This window comes from Lindgomyces ingoldianus (assembly GCF_010093535.1).
Source record: "Lindgomyces ingoldianus strain ATCC 200398 unplaced genomic scaffold BDR25scaffold_38, whole genome shotgun sequence".
NCBI lineage: Eukaryota > Fungi > Ascomycota > Dothideomycetes > Pleosporales > Lindgomycetaceae > Lindgomyces > Lindgomyces ingoldianus.
Window position 1 is genome coordinate 376,045 of NW_022985199.1, and position 16,197 is coordinate 392,241.

The 16,197-nt window shown below is 46.7% G+C and overlaps 6 protein-coding genes across 6 annotated transcripts; 1 reads left to right on the forward strand and 5 right to left on the reverse strand.

Annotated features, from left to right (window-relative positions):
* Nucleotides 1-96: 96 nt before the first annotated feature.
* Nucleotides 97-606, reverse strand: BDR25DRAFT_318393 (uncharacterized protein; the record flags this gene model as incomplete). Its single annotated transcript, XM_033691742.1, has 2 exons — nt 97-182; nt 279-606. The coding sequence occupies 2 exons, from the start codon at nt 604-606 to the stop codon at nt 97-99; spliced, it is 414 nt and encodes a 137-aa protein (XP_033542381.1).
* A 5,712-nt stretch (nt 607-6,318) lies between these two features.
* On the forward strand, nt 6,319-7,068 carry BDR25DRAFT_239391 (uncharacterized protein; the record flags this gene model as incomplete). The annotated part of the gene is made up of 2 exons (XM_033685678.1): nt 6,319-6,696; nt 6,790-7,068. Coding segments are annotated over 2 exons (657 nt in total), but the record flags the coding sequence as incomplete, so codon positions are not given.
* Nucleotides 7,069-8,283: 1,215 nt separating this feature from the next.
* On the reverse strand, nt 8,284-9,057 carry BDR25DRAFT_336951 (uncharacterized protein; the record flags this gene model as incomplete). The annotated part of the gene is made up of 2 exons (XM_033693148.1): nt 8,601-9,057; nt 8,284-8,517 (listed from the first exon to the last, which is right to left on the reverse strand). Exons 1-2 carry the CDS (start codon nt 9,024-9,026, stop codon nt 8,284-8,286), a joined length of 660 nt encoding a protein of 219 aa, XP_033542383.1. The 5' UTR covers nt 9,027-9,057.
* A 276-nt stretch (nt 9,058-9,333) lies between these two features.
* On the reverse strand, nt 9,334-10,102 carry BDR25DRAFT_360482 (uncharacterized protein; the record flags this gene model as incomplete). Its single annotated transcript, XM_033696261.1, has 5 exons — nt 9,334-9,430; nt 9,472-9,749; nt 9,797-9,868; nt 9,907-9,939; nt 10,034-10,102. 5 exons carry the CDS (start codon nt 10,100-10,102, stop codon nt 9,334-9,336), a joined length of 549 nt encoding a protein of 182 aa, XP_033542384.1.
* Nucleotides 10,103-10,125: 23 nt separating this feature from the next.
* Nucleotides 10,126-12,168, reverse strand: BDR25DRAFT_396206 (uncharacterized protein; the record flags this gene model as incomplete). The annotated part of the gene is made up of 14 exons (XM_033698419.1): nt 12,138-12,168; nt 12,009-12,083; nt 11,879-11,950; nt 11,761-11,801; nt 11,295-11,485; nt 11,239-11,251; nt 11,124-11,167; nt 11,003-11,067; nt 10,926-10,954; nt 10,800-10,890; nt 10,556-10,728; nt 10,469-10,504; nt 10,205-10,419; nt 10,126-10,167 (listed from the first exon to the last, which is right to left on the reverse strand). The coding sequence occupies exons 2-14, from the start codon at nt 12,059-12,061 to the stop codon at nt 10,126-10,128; spliced, it is 1,065 nt and encodes a 354-aa protein (XP_033542385.1). The 5' UTR covers nt 12,062-12,083; nt 12,138-12,168.
* A 1,809-nt stretch (nt 12,169-13,977) lies between these two features.
* BDR25DRAFT_84885 (uncharacterized protein) lies at nt 13,978-15,079 on the reverse strand. Its single transcript, XM_033699142.1, has 4 exons — nt 14,902-15,079; nt 14,793-14,848; nt 14,398-14,691; nt 13,978-14,294 (listed from the first exon to the last, which is right to left on the reverse strand). Exons 1-4 carry the CDS (start codon nt 14,948-14,950, stop codon nt 14,076-14,078), a joined length of 618 nt encoding a protein of 205 aa, XP_033542386.1. The 5' UTR covers nt 14,951-15,079; the 3' UTR covers nt 13,978-14,075.
* Between the last annotated feature and the right edge of the window lie 1,118 nt (nt 15,080-16,197).

Here is a 16,197-nt window from a genome sequence, read left to right on the forward strand (position 1 = left end):
ACTCGGCAAGACAGGCAATCGGGACAAATATCCGGAAGATAATTAACTTCCAAAAGCAGCTCAAATGGGACCAACACGTTGTCACAAAGTGTCAATTCAGGAATCTAAGCTCAGAAAATTGCAAGGGGGTTTCCAATCACTCTCCAAAGTATCATTCTCATATACTTTTGGCCGACTATGAACTGTTACTGTATAATAGGGTTCTTTTTGAATTGTTAATCATGCCCGCTCGTTCTCTTAGAGTGGCCTGTTCAACCGGACCAAACGTGAACACGTACCCGCGCGGTTTCTAGAGCTTCGTATTTGACGATGTCTACTTCTGTAGTATCTAAAGGTAATCAGATGTGGTGTCAGGATCCTTAGGTATTTCCCGAACGGCTCCTTTTCGTGGCCGCTTGCACGATAAATATCATTATCGGCTTCATCTAGTGGCATCTCAGCGGTTGGGCCTGCTTTCAAATTGTATTTGACAACTTCATCGTTGCAATCCCTAGCACCAACGTCGCCTTCTATTTCCGCAATGTGTATCGTCTCGATGGCGATCCCAGCGATATGACGTTCGAGGAGAACTAGTATCGAGAGGTTGGCCAGCGGCCTGGCGACCATAAAGAGTACTCAAGTGAGGTGATTTGAATATCGCCGATCTTGTTAGAGAATCACTCGATCCCGTTTCCGCGTCAGGGCTTCCAACGAGGTGTAGAACTGTACGATTGAGCGATTTTGAGGCCTGTACGAGTGAGATTTTGTGTACGTTCGTATGACAGGGAGGAGGAGAGGTAGGTCTACGTATTGTAACTGTTACAACTGATGTGACCTGTACAAGTAGTACAATTTAATTAAAGCACACTGTACTCTAGTTAAAATAGCTAAAATTATAGGTCTTTAGAGACGTAGGATTGGGGTCTAATTAAACATAAGATAACTAATTCTCCTCTAGGAGCCTCCTATAGGTGCTGCAGTAGCTGTACGCTATTAAGTAAGAGCTCTCTATTAACGCTAACCCCTTAGTAGGTGTTAAACAATATAGTTATAGCTATCTACTGCTGCAGCCTACAAGACTAGTATCTAATTAACTAGATAAGGCCTGTAAGGCAGTTAGACACGCAGATAGATAACTCTATAGTAGAAAATAGTTAGTAGGCATTTTAAAGACAGTAGGTAGATAAATTAAAACACTTGCAAAGAGATTTAAACATCCCTTTAAAAAATTTAGCTAATTAGAACCTCAGAAACTCCCCTAAACGCTTCCTATAGGCCTTCTGCTCGCTAGCCCTCCTACTTTTCTAGAATCACTATACAACTTCTTAAAAGGGTAATACAATCTATACTACGTACCGTGCCTAGGGCATCATTAAACGTACGGTACGACTCACGAACTCAGTACGTTCGTACCGAACACGTGACCATTACGGTTCACTTTGTACGGACCGTAGTACGGCCCGTTGGAAGCCCTGTTCCGCGTTCAAAAGCGCAGAGTTGAGAGTGCCGTGAGTGGGCGGTGTAAGTCTGAGAATGCTGAAGAGCGTAATCCTGGTCGCAATCCTAAGGGAAGTTTTAGTGGAGTACAACTTGCAGCGCTGGGGGCACATGGTGTATACTGCTCTCCGAGACATGTTTGATGCTCTTTATGGTGAGCATCTTTTCTAAAGATAAACCTGGGTGGGTGCGAGAACGTTTCAGACAGTAAGAGGAAAAAGGAATGACTTGGCACTGTAGGTGAAAGCACGCAAGAGTACGTTGTAGTGATTCTCCTTGGGTGTTTGCAGGGCATTGTGAGTGGATGACGTACCAACAATCTAGTATTTTCTTCCGTCAGACTGCCACACTGGAAGTATTATGATGGCAATCAAATCCTAGGACATCTTGAAATTTCACCTGCCTCGCTTTACCAAATACAATTCCAGTCTTAGAGAATTGGCTTGATATAACTGAAAGTCTTTTGTCTCAGGGGCTCGACTAGGAAAATAAGCATTAAGTAGGTTTGCAATAATTACCCTACAATCAACTAGCATTTTACATTGACGGGCGTTCCTTATGGGCACAGCTTTTTCGTCCCAATATTTGCCTTGCACCAACCGGGATACTGAACAGCATCAATATCTCCGCTTTCCCAGGCCTTGCTCGGTGCAGCAGGGCCAGCATCACATATTACTTGATGGCCTGTGCAGTCGCTAAATGCGCTCGAAACTGTGCATGACCACAAGCATGCGTTAACTGTTTTCAGACTTCTTGAGCCCGGGCAGGATACAGCCATGGGTTGGCACGGTCTGTTGCCCAAAAAAGAGCCGGGCGTTAATGAAGTCTAATTGCTCAAACCTCGGGATGCCTGGGATGCCTATCTCTATTAATCACTGTACATATCATCAAGGATATAACCAGTAACAATCCCGCCTCCGTCAATAGAGAGATCATTTTGAGCTACAACTGGGTTGTTTGGGTATGCCCCAGAGCTAGTCTCACACCAGTTCTGTTCCGCAGGGTTACCTTGGTAGCGTACAGGGTGGACTCTATCCGTACCACTAGTATCTTTTGTGCTAGTTTTTTAAGGCGGGCCATTATTGTAGGCTTTCACCATAGCGGTTGGGCAAGTACCCAAGGACAAAGGAATTGTAAAAGTTTCACCATTAGTGAGCGGGCTAGTGTCATTACAGACTAGGTATAGTAGATCGAAGACTCATTCTTCAGGGTAATGTTACAGGGATCGCGGTAATATGGGTTGATTTACTCGTGCAACTAAGCTCTGAATATCAGCCTCGAAGTCGTACTGTTTCTCGTAAATGCCAGCGGTAATGTGACGTCGAAACCTCTCATGGCTTGCATCACATCAACAGCTGGCTGTTGATATCCAGTTGGTAGAGCCTTGAGGGAGCCCAAGGCTGACTGAAATTGAAAAGTCATGTTGTAGTAATCGAGGAAGCATGTCAAAACCGCTGCATTGGAAGGCACGCTTTGCAGACAATCGTGAACTAGTGAGGCGCTGAAGGACGTACAATCTTATTGTCGCTAATTACAAGAGTCCAGATGAAATCTAGGACAAAGACTCACTATTCTTATTCGCTATGATGATCGTTCCACATGCAGTGGATACGGATGCTGGAGGGAGTGTGGGGGTCCTTTCTTGTAGAAGGGATCGGCCCCTTTAAAGGACTAGAGGAACGGCATATGAAAAGGTAGAATGTAGTTGAAAGTATGAGGACCAGCGGCATGGTGGATAGAATGAGGCCTGCCACGATTCGAATTGATGCTTTCCATCATGCATCTCTAGAGACTACGTGCTTTTAACCCCATTCACAAGCCAGTATTGTGCGACAGGATGCGAAAAGGGTGAAAGATAACAGTGTGTGATGACTAAGGGTTGCAATGTAAGTGAAGGGACCATTTCGCCCGTACTTCGTACCCCAATTCCAAGGTGTCCACCTTGCTAGAACACGTATTACAGAGTAAGACAACTCTGTTCCACCACATGTAAAATAAACTAGGACCATGAGGATTGAGTCAAGGAAACCTGGGTTGATGAACCGCTAACCCCCCGGGCCTTCAGGCGAGTGAAGGATTGGATCAAATGTAGGCGATCTTGGGCTGGAGGTACGCACAACATTTAACAGTTATTTAGAGGAGGGATACTTATACCTTGAGAAGCATATACTTAGGAAGCATAGAGACAGACCCTAAATTCATCGGAATGTATCTTAAACCAGTTCTCAGGAACACAAGAGGACGTCCGACGAATTTTTCACCCTGCCGTTCAGGGTACGGCGGACAATTAGACCCTGCCGTTCAGGGCAGGGATCAGACGTAGGTTTTCCTAATTTGTATGAGCTCTGATGCATACTTTGCAGCAAGCCCCTTTGTATCCCAAAAGCTGTTCCTATTCGTTATAGCTCTGGCATCGGTGAAAGGTAGGTGCAGATGAAAGGATATGTCTAAATGGGTGAATATTTCCAGCACATGGCACCTCAGGTAAGAGTTAGCAATTGCTAAATTGGTCAATCTTTCTGATTAGGCAGTACAAAGCTTCAGCTACCAAGGCTTAACTTATTGCTGCCTTGTTCAGATCTCCCCTAACCTAATCATTTCATCTTTGCCTACCTTACTAGCCTCCATTCAGCAGCTCGATGCGGCATAGTCGTGCAGAGAGGTTCAGCGGCTCTATCTAGGCTGTGGCAATTCATAAAATTTAATTCTAATTGGAGAATAAATTGTTGGGAGCCTTCGCACCACAGGAAGTTCCGAACATTGCTGTTACAGATAATGCTGCCCTGGTCAACTCCAGCGTACCCGAGTAACTAACACTGCTTTCGGCTTTATCTTAACCTTGTTCCCCAAAAAAAAATCGCATTGAAGCAAAGCAGATGGAGGATTAAGCAGTTCCTATGGATCCTTTTGCCTCGTGACCTCGTGTTCTACATCCTGCTTTAAGTAAGGACTATAGAATAAGAGCTTACATAAACCCTGATCTGTTTGAGAATTTCTTTGCTTAGATATTGGAGGATTCTATGCCTAGTCTACTAGAACCAAGCCTTGGCAACTTCATTGATGGAAGCCCGGGATGCGGCAAGGTATGGACATCTTTAAGGCTAGAATACCGAGGTAGTTGATGTCAATGATAGACTAAGCTTTCTGCGGCTGTTGCGAGACGACTCCGCGGGAGCTCAAGCATGATAACCGCAGTTGCAACAGTTTTTGTCGTCAGAGACGTCGTATGGAATTCTTTGTCATTTATAGAACATATTTTGAAGTGCACACACGACGAAATTAGAGACGAAAGCAGTGAAGAGTTCGCGAAGTATCAGGAAGCTTGCATTGCGAGCCAATCAGTAAATGACCGAAATCAGATATTGAGCCAGGCTATACGAAAATGCTCGTCTAGCGCACGCAATTTTCTGATCCTGGATGGATTTGGTTGAATGAATAAAGCGCTGCAACGCTTACTTGGCTATAAGCTCACAGAGCTGTAGCAACATGGGCTCCGAGTGATGGTGGCAAGAACAGTTCCCGCGTTCTTAGTTGGCCAGAATTTCGAATGTGATAACTGTGGGAAGGGATACACGAATCTTTATTGGGTTTGCCAGATATGCAAAGTGAACGGCCAGGCATCGTTTTCATGCTACCAGTGCAGAAGCCTCATAGCAAGAATCATACATGAACTCGGCGGTATCGGATCCGATAGGTGTAAGAATTAGGGAGCAACATCTCGCTTGCTCGGCTGTGTCTGGAAAGCGCCCTAGTCCAGTTGGAGTTTGACATGGAAAAGATAGAGAACAGGCTTCCCAGAAGTGTCATTGCATTCTGTGAGTCAATGCCACAAAACCAGCGGATCGTGGAATTGCCCGCTATTTCTACTGGGCCCCCCGCCGACAATAATGAAATACTTCTACTTCACCTTGAGGAACGGATGAAACCTGCCGCGTTCACGCGGCCAAGATTGGAACATTCAAGGGGTCTAGAAGATATTTTGAATTTGCTGGTGGATGGCTTGTTCAAGCAGTAGCGGAAGACTGCAGAATTGCCATTTCCGCTCACCTATTTTCGTTTTACGCGAGAGAAGACTACAACGGTTCATTAGAATGGGCATTAGAACAGTTCGAATCCAAGACCCTTCCAAAAGTTGACCTGGGTCTCGCACCACCTAGGAACGCGACACCTAGCATCTAAAGCAGTTACGACATGGTGAGCGACATTTCTGTCATTGGGACACCATCTGGAAGCACGTGGGGCTCATCAAATGTAGTTACCGAGAAATCTACGTTCCAAATCGGTGGTAGTAGAAGACTGGTCGAGTCGCCATCTAGAATGGACAGTGGCAAGTTTCCGAACAGGTTTGCTCAAGATTCCTCACTTTGGACCACTAAACGGGGAATGTGCAACTTCTTCCATACAACATCCTGGGAAACAGACAGCTGTCTGGCCAGGACCATTCTTGTGCTGAAGGGGGAAAGAGGGCAATGGAGCACTACTTTATTTGCTCTACTCTGTACTCGGAGATTCTTGAAAACGCTGACCCCGGATTCAATTGGAGCTAATTGTCACTGTATCTTTACACACTACGCAGCTCTGCGCAGGGCAGAACGGGTAAGAAGTCTATGGTTTTAACTTTCCAATCTTTACACTAAGACTTAAGATCAAGGATTTTCCACCTTTTCTAGACGCACCTACCCGTACGTCTTCCATCCTCACACTTGAACTCTTCACAGATTTAGTAATTACTAGCGCTCAGATAGAGAAATAGGTACAAACATGCACACTAATTATCAAGGATGTAACAAACATTCCCCAGGCTCCTTCCTTCCAACACGACTTCTAGGCCTCCAAAAATGAGACGAAAACGTCATTCGTACTGTCAACACTCGGGTCACTCAAGCAAAAGGCCGCTATTGCACCTTGAGCCATTCATGGGGTGGTGCCAAACTCCTCAAAACCGCGCTGGATAATGTGGAGAAATTCTTGCTCAAGGGAATCGAAACAAGTGAGCTAGAAAATAGTAAATTGAAAGAAGCCATCCAGATTTCCCGCTCCCTTGACGTCCGATACATATGGATCGACTCGTTGTGTACTATTCAAGATCCACCAAGGGACTTCAAGACAGAGGACGCATTGATGCGTAATGGGTTTAGGAACTCTTACTGCAATATTGTTGCTGCGGGCTCGGATGCTAGTAAACGAGGAGGATTGCTTCGAGGTCGGGAGCTTGATGCCGTTTTAGCCGTAACATATGAAGGCAGAAGATTAAACACAATCCTTGCAGGGAAATCATGGGCTATTCTTCCAACCTACTTGTGGGAATCAGAGCTTCTGGATTCCTTCATCTATTCCCAAGGCTGGGTTTTCCAAGGCAAGTACTTCGTCGCCCTACCTACCCCTGCATTTGGTATATCTGGGTCTAAAATTTACCTTACATTTACAGAACGTATGATCTCGCCTCGTATCCTCTACTTCGCTAGAATCCAGATATTCTGGGACTGTGGTACGATTTCTGCCTGCGAGAGTCTGCCCTCTGGATTCCCTCTCCTACTTGATCACCTAGCTGCGACGGACTGGCACTGGAGAGGGCACTTAGCATATAACTAAGGTTCCCCATACCCTCTGACCAGTCAGAACCATAGTGAAAGCTCATATACGTTTTGGGATTCCGCTGTTTGAAATTACACATCTTGTGACCTCACCGTGCAGTCCGATAAAGCCCTTGCCATACGGAGTGTCGCCAAAATCCTCCGAGATATTACAGGTGAGAAGTATGTAGTGGGAATGTGGGAAAATCAGCTTGAGGAGCTGTTGGCGTGGAGAATGAGGGATGTGGAGGAAAGTAAACGGCTGACGGAACTGCAGCTTTGCAATCTTAGTTGGTCTTGGGCAAGCGTAAGGGGTAGTGTCTTGCCTTAACATAGAATTGCGGATAGAGTCTATTATGTGAAGAATCATGATCAAGATCGCATATTTCTCAAGGTGGAGAGTCTGTTAGACCTGGAACCTAGCCTCGTGGAGAAAGCACTGGCTATCTCAGGATTCACCAATGCTGGAACGATTCAACAAAGAGAGGGAGAGGACGATAGGCACTGTCTCAAGGTGAGTATCAATGAAGGCCGAGACGTATTAATGGACGCCTTCCCAGATGAAAACCCTCGGGGTTGTCAGAGGCTGTATTCTAGCTGCAAATTCGTCATGCTCGCAGCAAGCCGGACAATCATCAAGCCTGACAGCCGTTCTCATCCCCTAAAGACGTACTTTAGCCTTGGCATCCTTTTGGTTGATCGAGTGCAATGGCTCGACGTACAAGAACGGAAATTTTCGGGTTACAAAATCAGCAGTACTACCTCAGCTACTAGGATACGCAAGAATCCTGTATTGAGAAACCGTGTGGCCCGAGAAAGGAAACGATCAATCTGAAAGAATTGATCCCACAAACGGGGAAGATTGACTCGCCTAAGGAACGACACTATTTCCGAACAGCAGGAGCCTTACAGTTCCGGGATTTGGATCAGCAGGCGTTTGATTCCCTACAGAGAGGAAAGCCTTAAGCATTTTGGCTGGAGTAGAGACATCAGATGAAACGCCCTTCATACTCGCTAGTTGTTTGGTTCCCCCTATGTTAAAAAGTTCGAGGTTTGACCGCCGCCGCATTATTAGTTATAGTGTTGCGTTTGCCAAAAGGTCAACCTCCCAGCTAGCACAGCAGAAGGATATATATAGACGGATAGCTGTACGCGACATATAGGTATTATGAATAGCACTGTAATCAATAGTTGCTTTTAGTATCTCTGCATACATAGATAATACGATTCATGATTAGCATTTCTTCCACCCAAGATTAAGCACCTCGCCAAACTGTGCATTTGCTGCATCACCCTGCACTAGTCCTGACAAACTCGAACCACTTGCCGACAAAGAAGCGGAAATACTGAGCTGAAACCTTGCGGAAGCTTTTGAGCAAACAGATGCCTCATTGTCTGATAACTCTCCATCTTTATGAAGGAGGAAGTCGTCTTCGAAAGGCCCGGCGAGCTTTTTGTTGATATTTCCCTGGACCAAGTCAGTATTTGTGACGAATTAATTACTGAGAATATGGATGTAGGACTCGGCGTAGGTAACGAGACGTCATTTACCTTTCCCTTCATATCCTGCCCTTTACTATCAATCCACTTCCATCTACTCACAATACTAGCATCAACACCTTGCGCAATCCTCACATAGCCTCGGAAGTCCACTGAGCTGACATCAAACGCCCACCCAGGTGAGGCCATAGTAACGTTGACTCGACAGAACGCACGCTTTTTGGTGCTGCCCGCATTCGGCCCAATTGCGGCCTTGAAGTCGTCGAAAAGAATCGTCATGAGGGAATTGTCAGATGAAAATGCGACGCCGACAGTCCCAGCCCTGCAGCCACTCCCATCCGTGTCGACATCTGGCGCATCTACAGCGACAGCGCTAATGGTGCAAGTACCCGCAGGTGGCTTTGTGAGGTCTGCGGCTGGCACGGCCTGGACGATGGCTGCAATGAGAGCGAGAAAGAAAAAAGTAGAATGCCTCATTCGGGTTTGTTGGGGTGGTTTCTAATCTGCGGATGATATCTGATGTGCTGCTTTGTACCAGCACCAGCGACCCGTTGGAGGTGTATGTATATGTATCGAACTTCCCATGCACCCGGACCACTCCCGGCTCTGTCTTTAGGCGAGTCTTTTTCTGGCTCTTCGTGCATGGCCTGAGCCAGGATAATTCAGTCCTCTGGGAAAGTCCGCATCCCGGATAATATCTGACAGATTGGAAATACGCCAACAAGGCATATTGGACTGTTAAAATTACCTACCGTGGGTAGTACAAAATATATATTGATGGGTCTCAAGTATCTTGGGATGGTAGCACTGCGACAATCTCTTTAGCCGCTACACGTGATAGGAAGACATAAGCCCGAATCCTCTTGATGCTCTCCAACATTCTAGAAAGGTGCTTATTATGTTGAATCCTCTCTGCCAACACTCCCTGGTATTCGCAAGCATACCGTAGATAAACCGGGGAGTTTCCGTGGGCGACGTTCTACTGAATAGGTTTCGGACTTCTGTGCCTATCCTAGGATTCAAGAAAGAGTCGAGCCCAAATTCGTAAGTCGTGCAAATAACCCTCAACGGAGACAGAAGGAGTCCTTTCATGGTTCTCATGAGTGAGTCGAAAACCCAGCGGTTGGGATTTTTAAAGGAGAAACAAATTATATCCTGCAAACCCATTGCTATATCCCAATTCCCGATTTGATACCAACCCTACTGTGACCAACAGCATATTGTACCTAAAGAAGAACGCTTCAAACCAACTGATTGGAGTATTGCCCGCGTCCCAGCGCAGCCCTACGTCTTATAGGCATAGAGATGGAGAGGCATAACTGGAACGAACAAGTGTCCGAGCAAGATACTCTTCTACTGGAAGGACAACTTTGGAGCATTGGTATTCGTCCTATCGCGCTGACCGCCAGCATAGTTTTGTCCATTCAAGGAATAGAACCACTTTTCTGCCTTGGAGATGATGAAAAAAGCAAGGTTAATTCAACCACAACTTCCACCGTCCAAGTGGCAGCATTGAAAGAAAAGGCGAGGATCATAGTGTCCGATTTCCTCATGTAGGTGCTGACGGGGCCCAGTGTCATCCATTAGAAATTTGGCTGAAAAGGTGTTTCTCGGAAGCCTATGTGCGGTGAGGAAGAATAGAATGGGTGGGGGACTGGCGAAAATGAAGCGAACCAGTACTCGGTCTGACGCTTGACTGGAATGATATCATGGGGTACATTGTGGTGGCGGGAGAGCGTGAGTGGGGGACGCCGTAGCAGAGCATTGGCCAATTTGAGAGTTAGAAATTGAATAGATTGGGGGATGGGGGTAAGTGTGTGCGATAATAGATCCTTTAGGTCATTGAGCTGCAGGTCGTACCAACAAAAAGCTCAGCGGAGACTATCTAATGAAACAAACTAGAAAGCGTAGTTACAAACCTAGGGACCGTTTATAGTCGCTAAGCATATCGAGTTCTCATGAGGAACGCAGTTCTGCACGTATTACTTTCGTTCGTTAAGATAAACCCGTGTCTTCGATCATAGGAGTCAAGGTCATTGCCACCGGTAAGCAATTATCATGAGAGGTAAAATCCAGGTTCCTCTTGCATCGCTGGTAGCAGTGCTGCCTTGGATTCGAATTAATGGTTGGAGTGCTGGTAGGAGACATGTTGGCAACATGAGATATTCGGTAAAGCACGCTCGCGACAAATGCAGGTGGGACTAAGTAGTCAAAAAAATCCACCCAAGCTTAAAATGATTCACAAATCACATGACCTTTTCAACTTTCCGCCGACTTGGTTGTGCCTCTATTGTATGCAAAAATCGGGGCATTTCTTGGCGTTCCTCGGATCTTTTTTTCCCTTACTAAAATCGTATGGGGTAACTAAATTTCAACAGAATTCTGGATATATTAACAAATTCTTCCTAGGAACATTGTTAGTAGGTTGAAGCCTTAAGTTTATATAAAGATACTGTTCTTGGCGCTTTTTTGGAGTAACAGGACGACGATGGGCCCAAATTAGAGGGCCAGAGCAGCCCTAGCCCCCTAGATAGATCAGATTAACCTAGAGAGCAACCCACTAGCCTATTCTACGCGGGCGAGGGCGCAAGGCCTGTCGGAGAAGCCTAAGGAGCCTGCTGGTGGTGATAAACAGAAGCTAGCGCGTTGTAAGTTAATCTGGTGATAGGAGCAAGTAGGAGAAGCTTACTGTATCCTAGCGCCTACGAAGAGCAAGCCTCCCCCTAAGAAAGCAGTAAAAGCCACTAAAAAATCTGCTCCTCCTGCTCTAGCACAGTGAGAAGTTGTTTCTGTGGTTCCTGTCTGTTGTCCTGAGCCTGATACTTTATCTAATATACTTAGTGATGAGCTCCCTTTGCTGCTGAGGAGCTTGCCTCTAACCTTTATCTTATCTTGGCCTGCTCCTGCTCCTGCGGCTGCTAGAGAGTCTTCTCCCCCTGAGCAGGTGATGGAGTTTGACGTCGCTGTATAATATCTAATACGCGTGAATAGTGATAAGGCTGATAGTAAGCTAGTAGATAAGGGTGTCCTATAGGCGTTTTTCTTGCTCTTACAGGTGGAGGATTAGGTTAACGCTATAATTAAGGGCCTGTTAGTACAGCAGCATGTGAAGGGTTAAGATTTCTGTGTTACCTTGCGCGCAGTTTAATATAGAGCTGATAAGCGCGGAGCTAGCTAGCAGCTTTAAATTTATTCTGGTATCTCTATCCACTGCGGACTAATTCCTCAAACAGAGCTTCTCTGTCCTTATTGCTGATCTTAGCAGGTCTCCTAAGCTTTATAGGTAGTGGTTTATGGACGCTGCTATAGTCCTTTAGGTTATCCTCCACATTTTGAACTGCATGGAGAGAGCAGCCTTTATGATTGGCAATAGTGATTCTAGACTACTTGAGCAGGAGAAACTGACAGATGTTTATACAAACGCGATCATTAAGCCCTTGACTACTTAGTTTGATATACTGGGGTTGTTGGGGCCGACAAGGAAGGCTGGAGATGCCATGGGCGCGATACATTGTGACCTAACGCGTTGTTACTCTTAAAAAAGTTAGTATACGCGCTCCTCTATACAAAATAAAAGCTTTAACTTACCTAGGGCAGTTTTATTAGGTTTTTATTGATATATAGTGGATCCTGTTGAAATTTCGATCTCTCATACAATTTTGGTGGGGGAAAAAAATTCCTAAGGGCAGTGCCAAGAAAGGCCCCGATTTTTGCATACAATAGCTTGCTGCACTTAGATATACAGTTAAGAGATCTCTTAATGTAGTCGCGCATAGTAATGGAAAATATTATGAGGCACACGTGGCGTCCCCATGCTTGCAATAAAAGGTCGGAATCCAAATCTCATTAGCTCCCTACTATTAAGTGTGTCTCCTATCCCCACCCGATATCATCCCCTCCTGTCCTATTACTGCGCTGTCAGGGGCTAAGCATATTCTACCTAACGTCAATTTTTCAGTCATATTCCATGATACTCATGCTCTGAGTTAGAGAAAGGGCCTTTAGCTACCCACTTTCACCTGCCAATACGTTATAACCCCCACTTTAGCAAACCTCGCCCCTTCCAATCCACTACATCCCATTCTCTCACCCGCCCCACCACGCCATCTTCTCATACCTCCACCCACATGTAAATGTTTTAAATCTACACACAAAGTTGAACAACAACTTCACACGTAGACTCATACTCTGCCGGCAAAGCCGCATCCCACAAATCCTAACACCCAATCCCAACAACGCCTCACATATCCACCCGGCTAACACCCTAAGCGATTTCAAAACAATTATATGCATGAATGTCGTCGCCAGGACGGATTTACGGTGCCCCCAACCCTCTTCCCAGTCCCAGTCCCAGTCTCAGTCCCTGTCTGGTTGTACGAAGCGGGTACCTGTAGACGACATCCAGCGACTCATGACACACTCTTCCCCAACCCAACATACACCCCTACAACTAGCAAAATCACCGCAACCACATGCACTGCAAGCAAGAAATGCAACACTTTCTCCTTTCACCACCGCCACACCCACCACACCCACCGCATTCCCCCAGAGAATAGTATGTCACAAAGGGAATAACACCTCCTAGGCTAGCGATTACGACACCGAATAGGATCCAATAGTAATACCGAACGATATGAATAAGCATATCGTGATTTGCTCCAAGGCACGGTACTTGAGAGCCAGGTTAGACTGCCGATCCAACAGTCCGGGAAGAGGATTTTCAAGACGAGGGGTGCGAGGATGGCGAGCGTGGCGAGGGTCTAGTATGCGGTTTGGTCGTTGATGGATATTGTTGAGGCAGAGGTTAGCATTGTGATGATGGAAGAGAAAGAGGAAGGTCCAGAGGGAGAAGGTGGTGGTGGATAAAATGTTGGTGGGAACGTGCCCACTGGATTGAATTGCTCACTGCAATTTCAATAGGATGGGTTGGGCAAAAGGAGGGTTCGGCCAAGACATTGTGAACCGTGGAAACGTCTAAGACTGTAACCGCCACTATGGTAAATCTTATCGGAAGTTTATTAGAGGTGTACTAGTAAGGTTTGCGCGAATTGGTGACGACGATGGTATGAAGCTGCTTGCATACATAAAGAGCACAGCGAAGAAGAAATAAAGACCGGGGAGACGGTAACATTGATTGGCATAAGACTGGAAATATAGATACGCCATCAAAGAACAAGAAATGCCCAACCACCAGGGTAAGTCGGAGGGAGGGGTATCATTGAAAGGTGGATAAGAATGCTGAGCTAAAAGGTATGTCACAAAAAAAATAGAAACGAAATTGAAGAACGAAGATGTGTCCGACCACCAGGGAACGCAACTGTTAGTGCCCATAACTAAAGCCAAAAAGAACTAGACTAGGTAATGATGCAGGTATTATGAAAACTATGGAGCTTAATGTCTCCGCTTGCTCTTCATTACCTCGTCAGGCCTATGTGTGTACGTTTACAGTCGTTATCGAGACGTGTCGACCATCCAAGCGTTGACCCGGGATCGCAATCTAAGCCAGATAAGAAATGGTACGTGTTATCATTGAGGTTCTTCTTCGTACATGTCTTCTTCGACCTCGAGGTCGTAGCAGCGGTCGGGGATTAGCTCATAGCCGCCTTCTTCAGGCAGGTACAATGCAGAGGCCGTAATGCCTGCACTGGTGAGGAAGAGCACGCTCCAGGAAACAGTACAGAGGACCCAGGAGTTGTCCAGGTACCAGCCGTCAAAGAAGCGTTCGTCGTGGTCAAAAAGGAAGGACTGGGAAGCGTCAGCAATTACCCACTTATGTTTTACCCAAGGTACCTGGTTGATGGCTGATGGATCGAGCTCTATGAGTACTCCGAGGAGGCAATACACGTACCACAATAGCCATACCCGCACACTGTATGATGCTTGCAAACAACAGTAGCGAGCATGGGATTGTCCAGCCGGTGCTCCTTCGCTGGACCCCTCCTGAGATTATCACAAAGAAGGTGACGAGTGTGCAGAGCTCGACGACGACAGCGAAGGAGATTAGGAAGCCAACCGTCCTCCACATGCTGCAGAAACTCCATTTGTCCCGCGCGCAGTCTTCGAATTGTGGGAAGGGTTTGCATATGCCCGTGATGCTCGAACAATGGGTGTGGAGGCCATAGGAAAGTTCGCGCTTGTCCTTCTGTCGCACTGTCAGCATCGGAGCTATGACGCGCAGGAAAATTGATAAGCGGAGAACTCAAGTCTCGATTGAGTCCAAGGCAGAACAACCAAACTACATACCGGGCTATAGCTGACCCACCGAGGGAGGACAATGCTTGCTATTGTCATTGCCGTGCCTGCGTGTATCAGCGTTATTCCCGCCTTGTGACACGATTTGGTCACTGCATACAGGCAATGGTTAGGAATAAACCGGAACTGTAGACTAGTCTTCGCGTCATGGTGGAGAGACTGTTGCTGTTGCTTGCGGCGGCAGAGACGGTCGACAATTACCCTGTCCAGGAAGCTACGAGGACGGCGGGGTTGTTTGGGATGGGTAGGACAGCTGGAGGAGTTATGGGTGCTTCAGGCGGGCCGTCAGAAAGGTTTGGGGGATGTATTGTGTGATTGAGGGTGCGGTAATCTTGGCGACACGCGCTGGCGAATGGCGAGTGCACAGCTGCTCTGGGATGAATCGTCGTGTATGCAGGCTAGGTATAGCTATCGGTGCGGGGAGTGATAGAGAAAAATGACATTTTGCGATGGAGGGCCGCAGACGTAGAGAAAGGGCGGCAAACCTGTGACTTCTTGACCTTGCGACGACATCGAAATGGGAAGGGATGCGCGATGACGCTTTGCTCAAAACAGCCCAAGCTATGGAAGCGAGCAATAGTTTCTTGGCGGGCAAGCTGGGGTCTCAGCACTTATCGCTTCACACCGCTTGATCCGCCTTTCGATGCTCACCACCATTGACAGCGCCTCTCGCGCCCACGATATTCGCCTCCGTATGTTACGTAAATGTGCATCGCCGTGGAAGTACATGTTGCTTCACGCTTGGTTCTGGAAGAGATCTTATGTGCCTACACATGTTGAAGTTACGTTGAATACGCCTTTCTCCGATAGCAAGCCGTGCTGGGCCACCGTGAATGGGTGGTCAGCAGACGGGTTCGAAGCCTTGGAAATTGATATAGATATACGGTGACAACTACAAGGCTGCGTTGAACATGGAACGTGTGGTCTTGAGGATTCATGCACCGTTATCTTCAGCCGCAGCCATCAAATGCAGGGCAAAAGATAACAATCAGCAAAGCGCTTCTCGCAGCCACTCGCCTCTTTGAGGTCAGACCCCGTGGTCCTTGCATATGTGTCTCGTTCAACAATTTGTAGAATGGACTGAGAAGTGGGTCGATTCAACGGTCATCGTGAGTGACTTGCCGGTCAATAGCATCATTTCAGCTCGCTAGCTTGAGCAGAAACGTTCTCTATGAAGGTCCAGGCTTTAACATGAGTGCGTTTTCGCAGCTTAGCTTGATACCTCACTGCCATAATCCAAGGCGTCAAGACTCCTCAATTCCCTCTACCTAACTTTAATATACGAGGCTTTGGAGATCGATTCGCAGTTGGGGGCATGCCAGTCATGGCGGATATAAATATTGTCAAGTGGGCCATTGGGCTGTGCTGGTGAGGTCTTCGAAGCCGGGAATAGAAG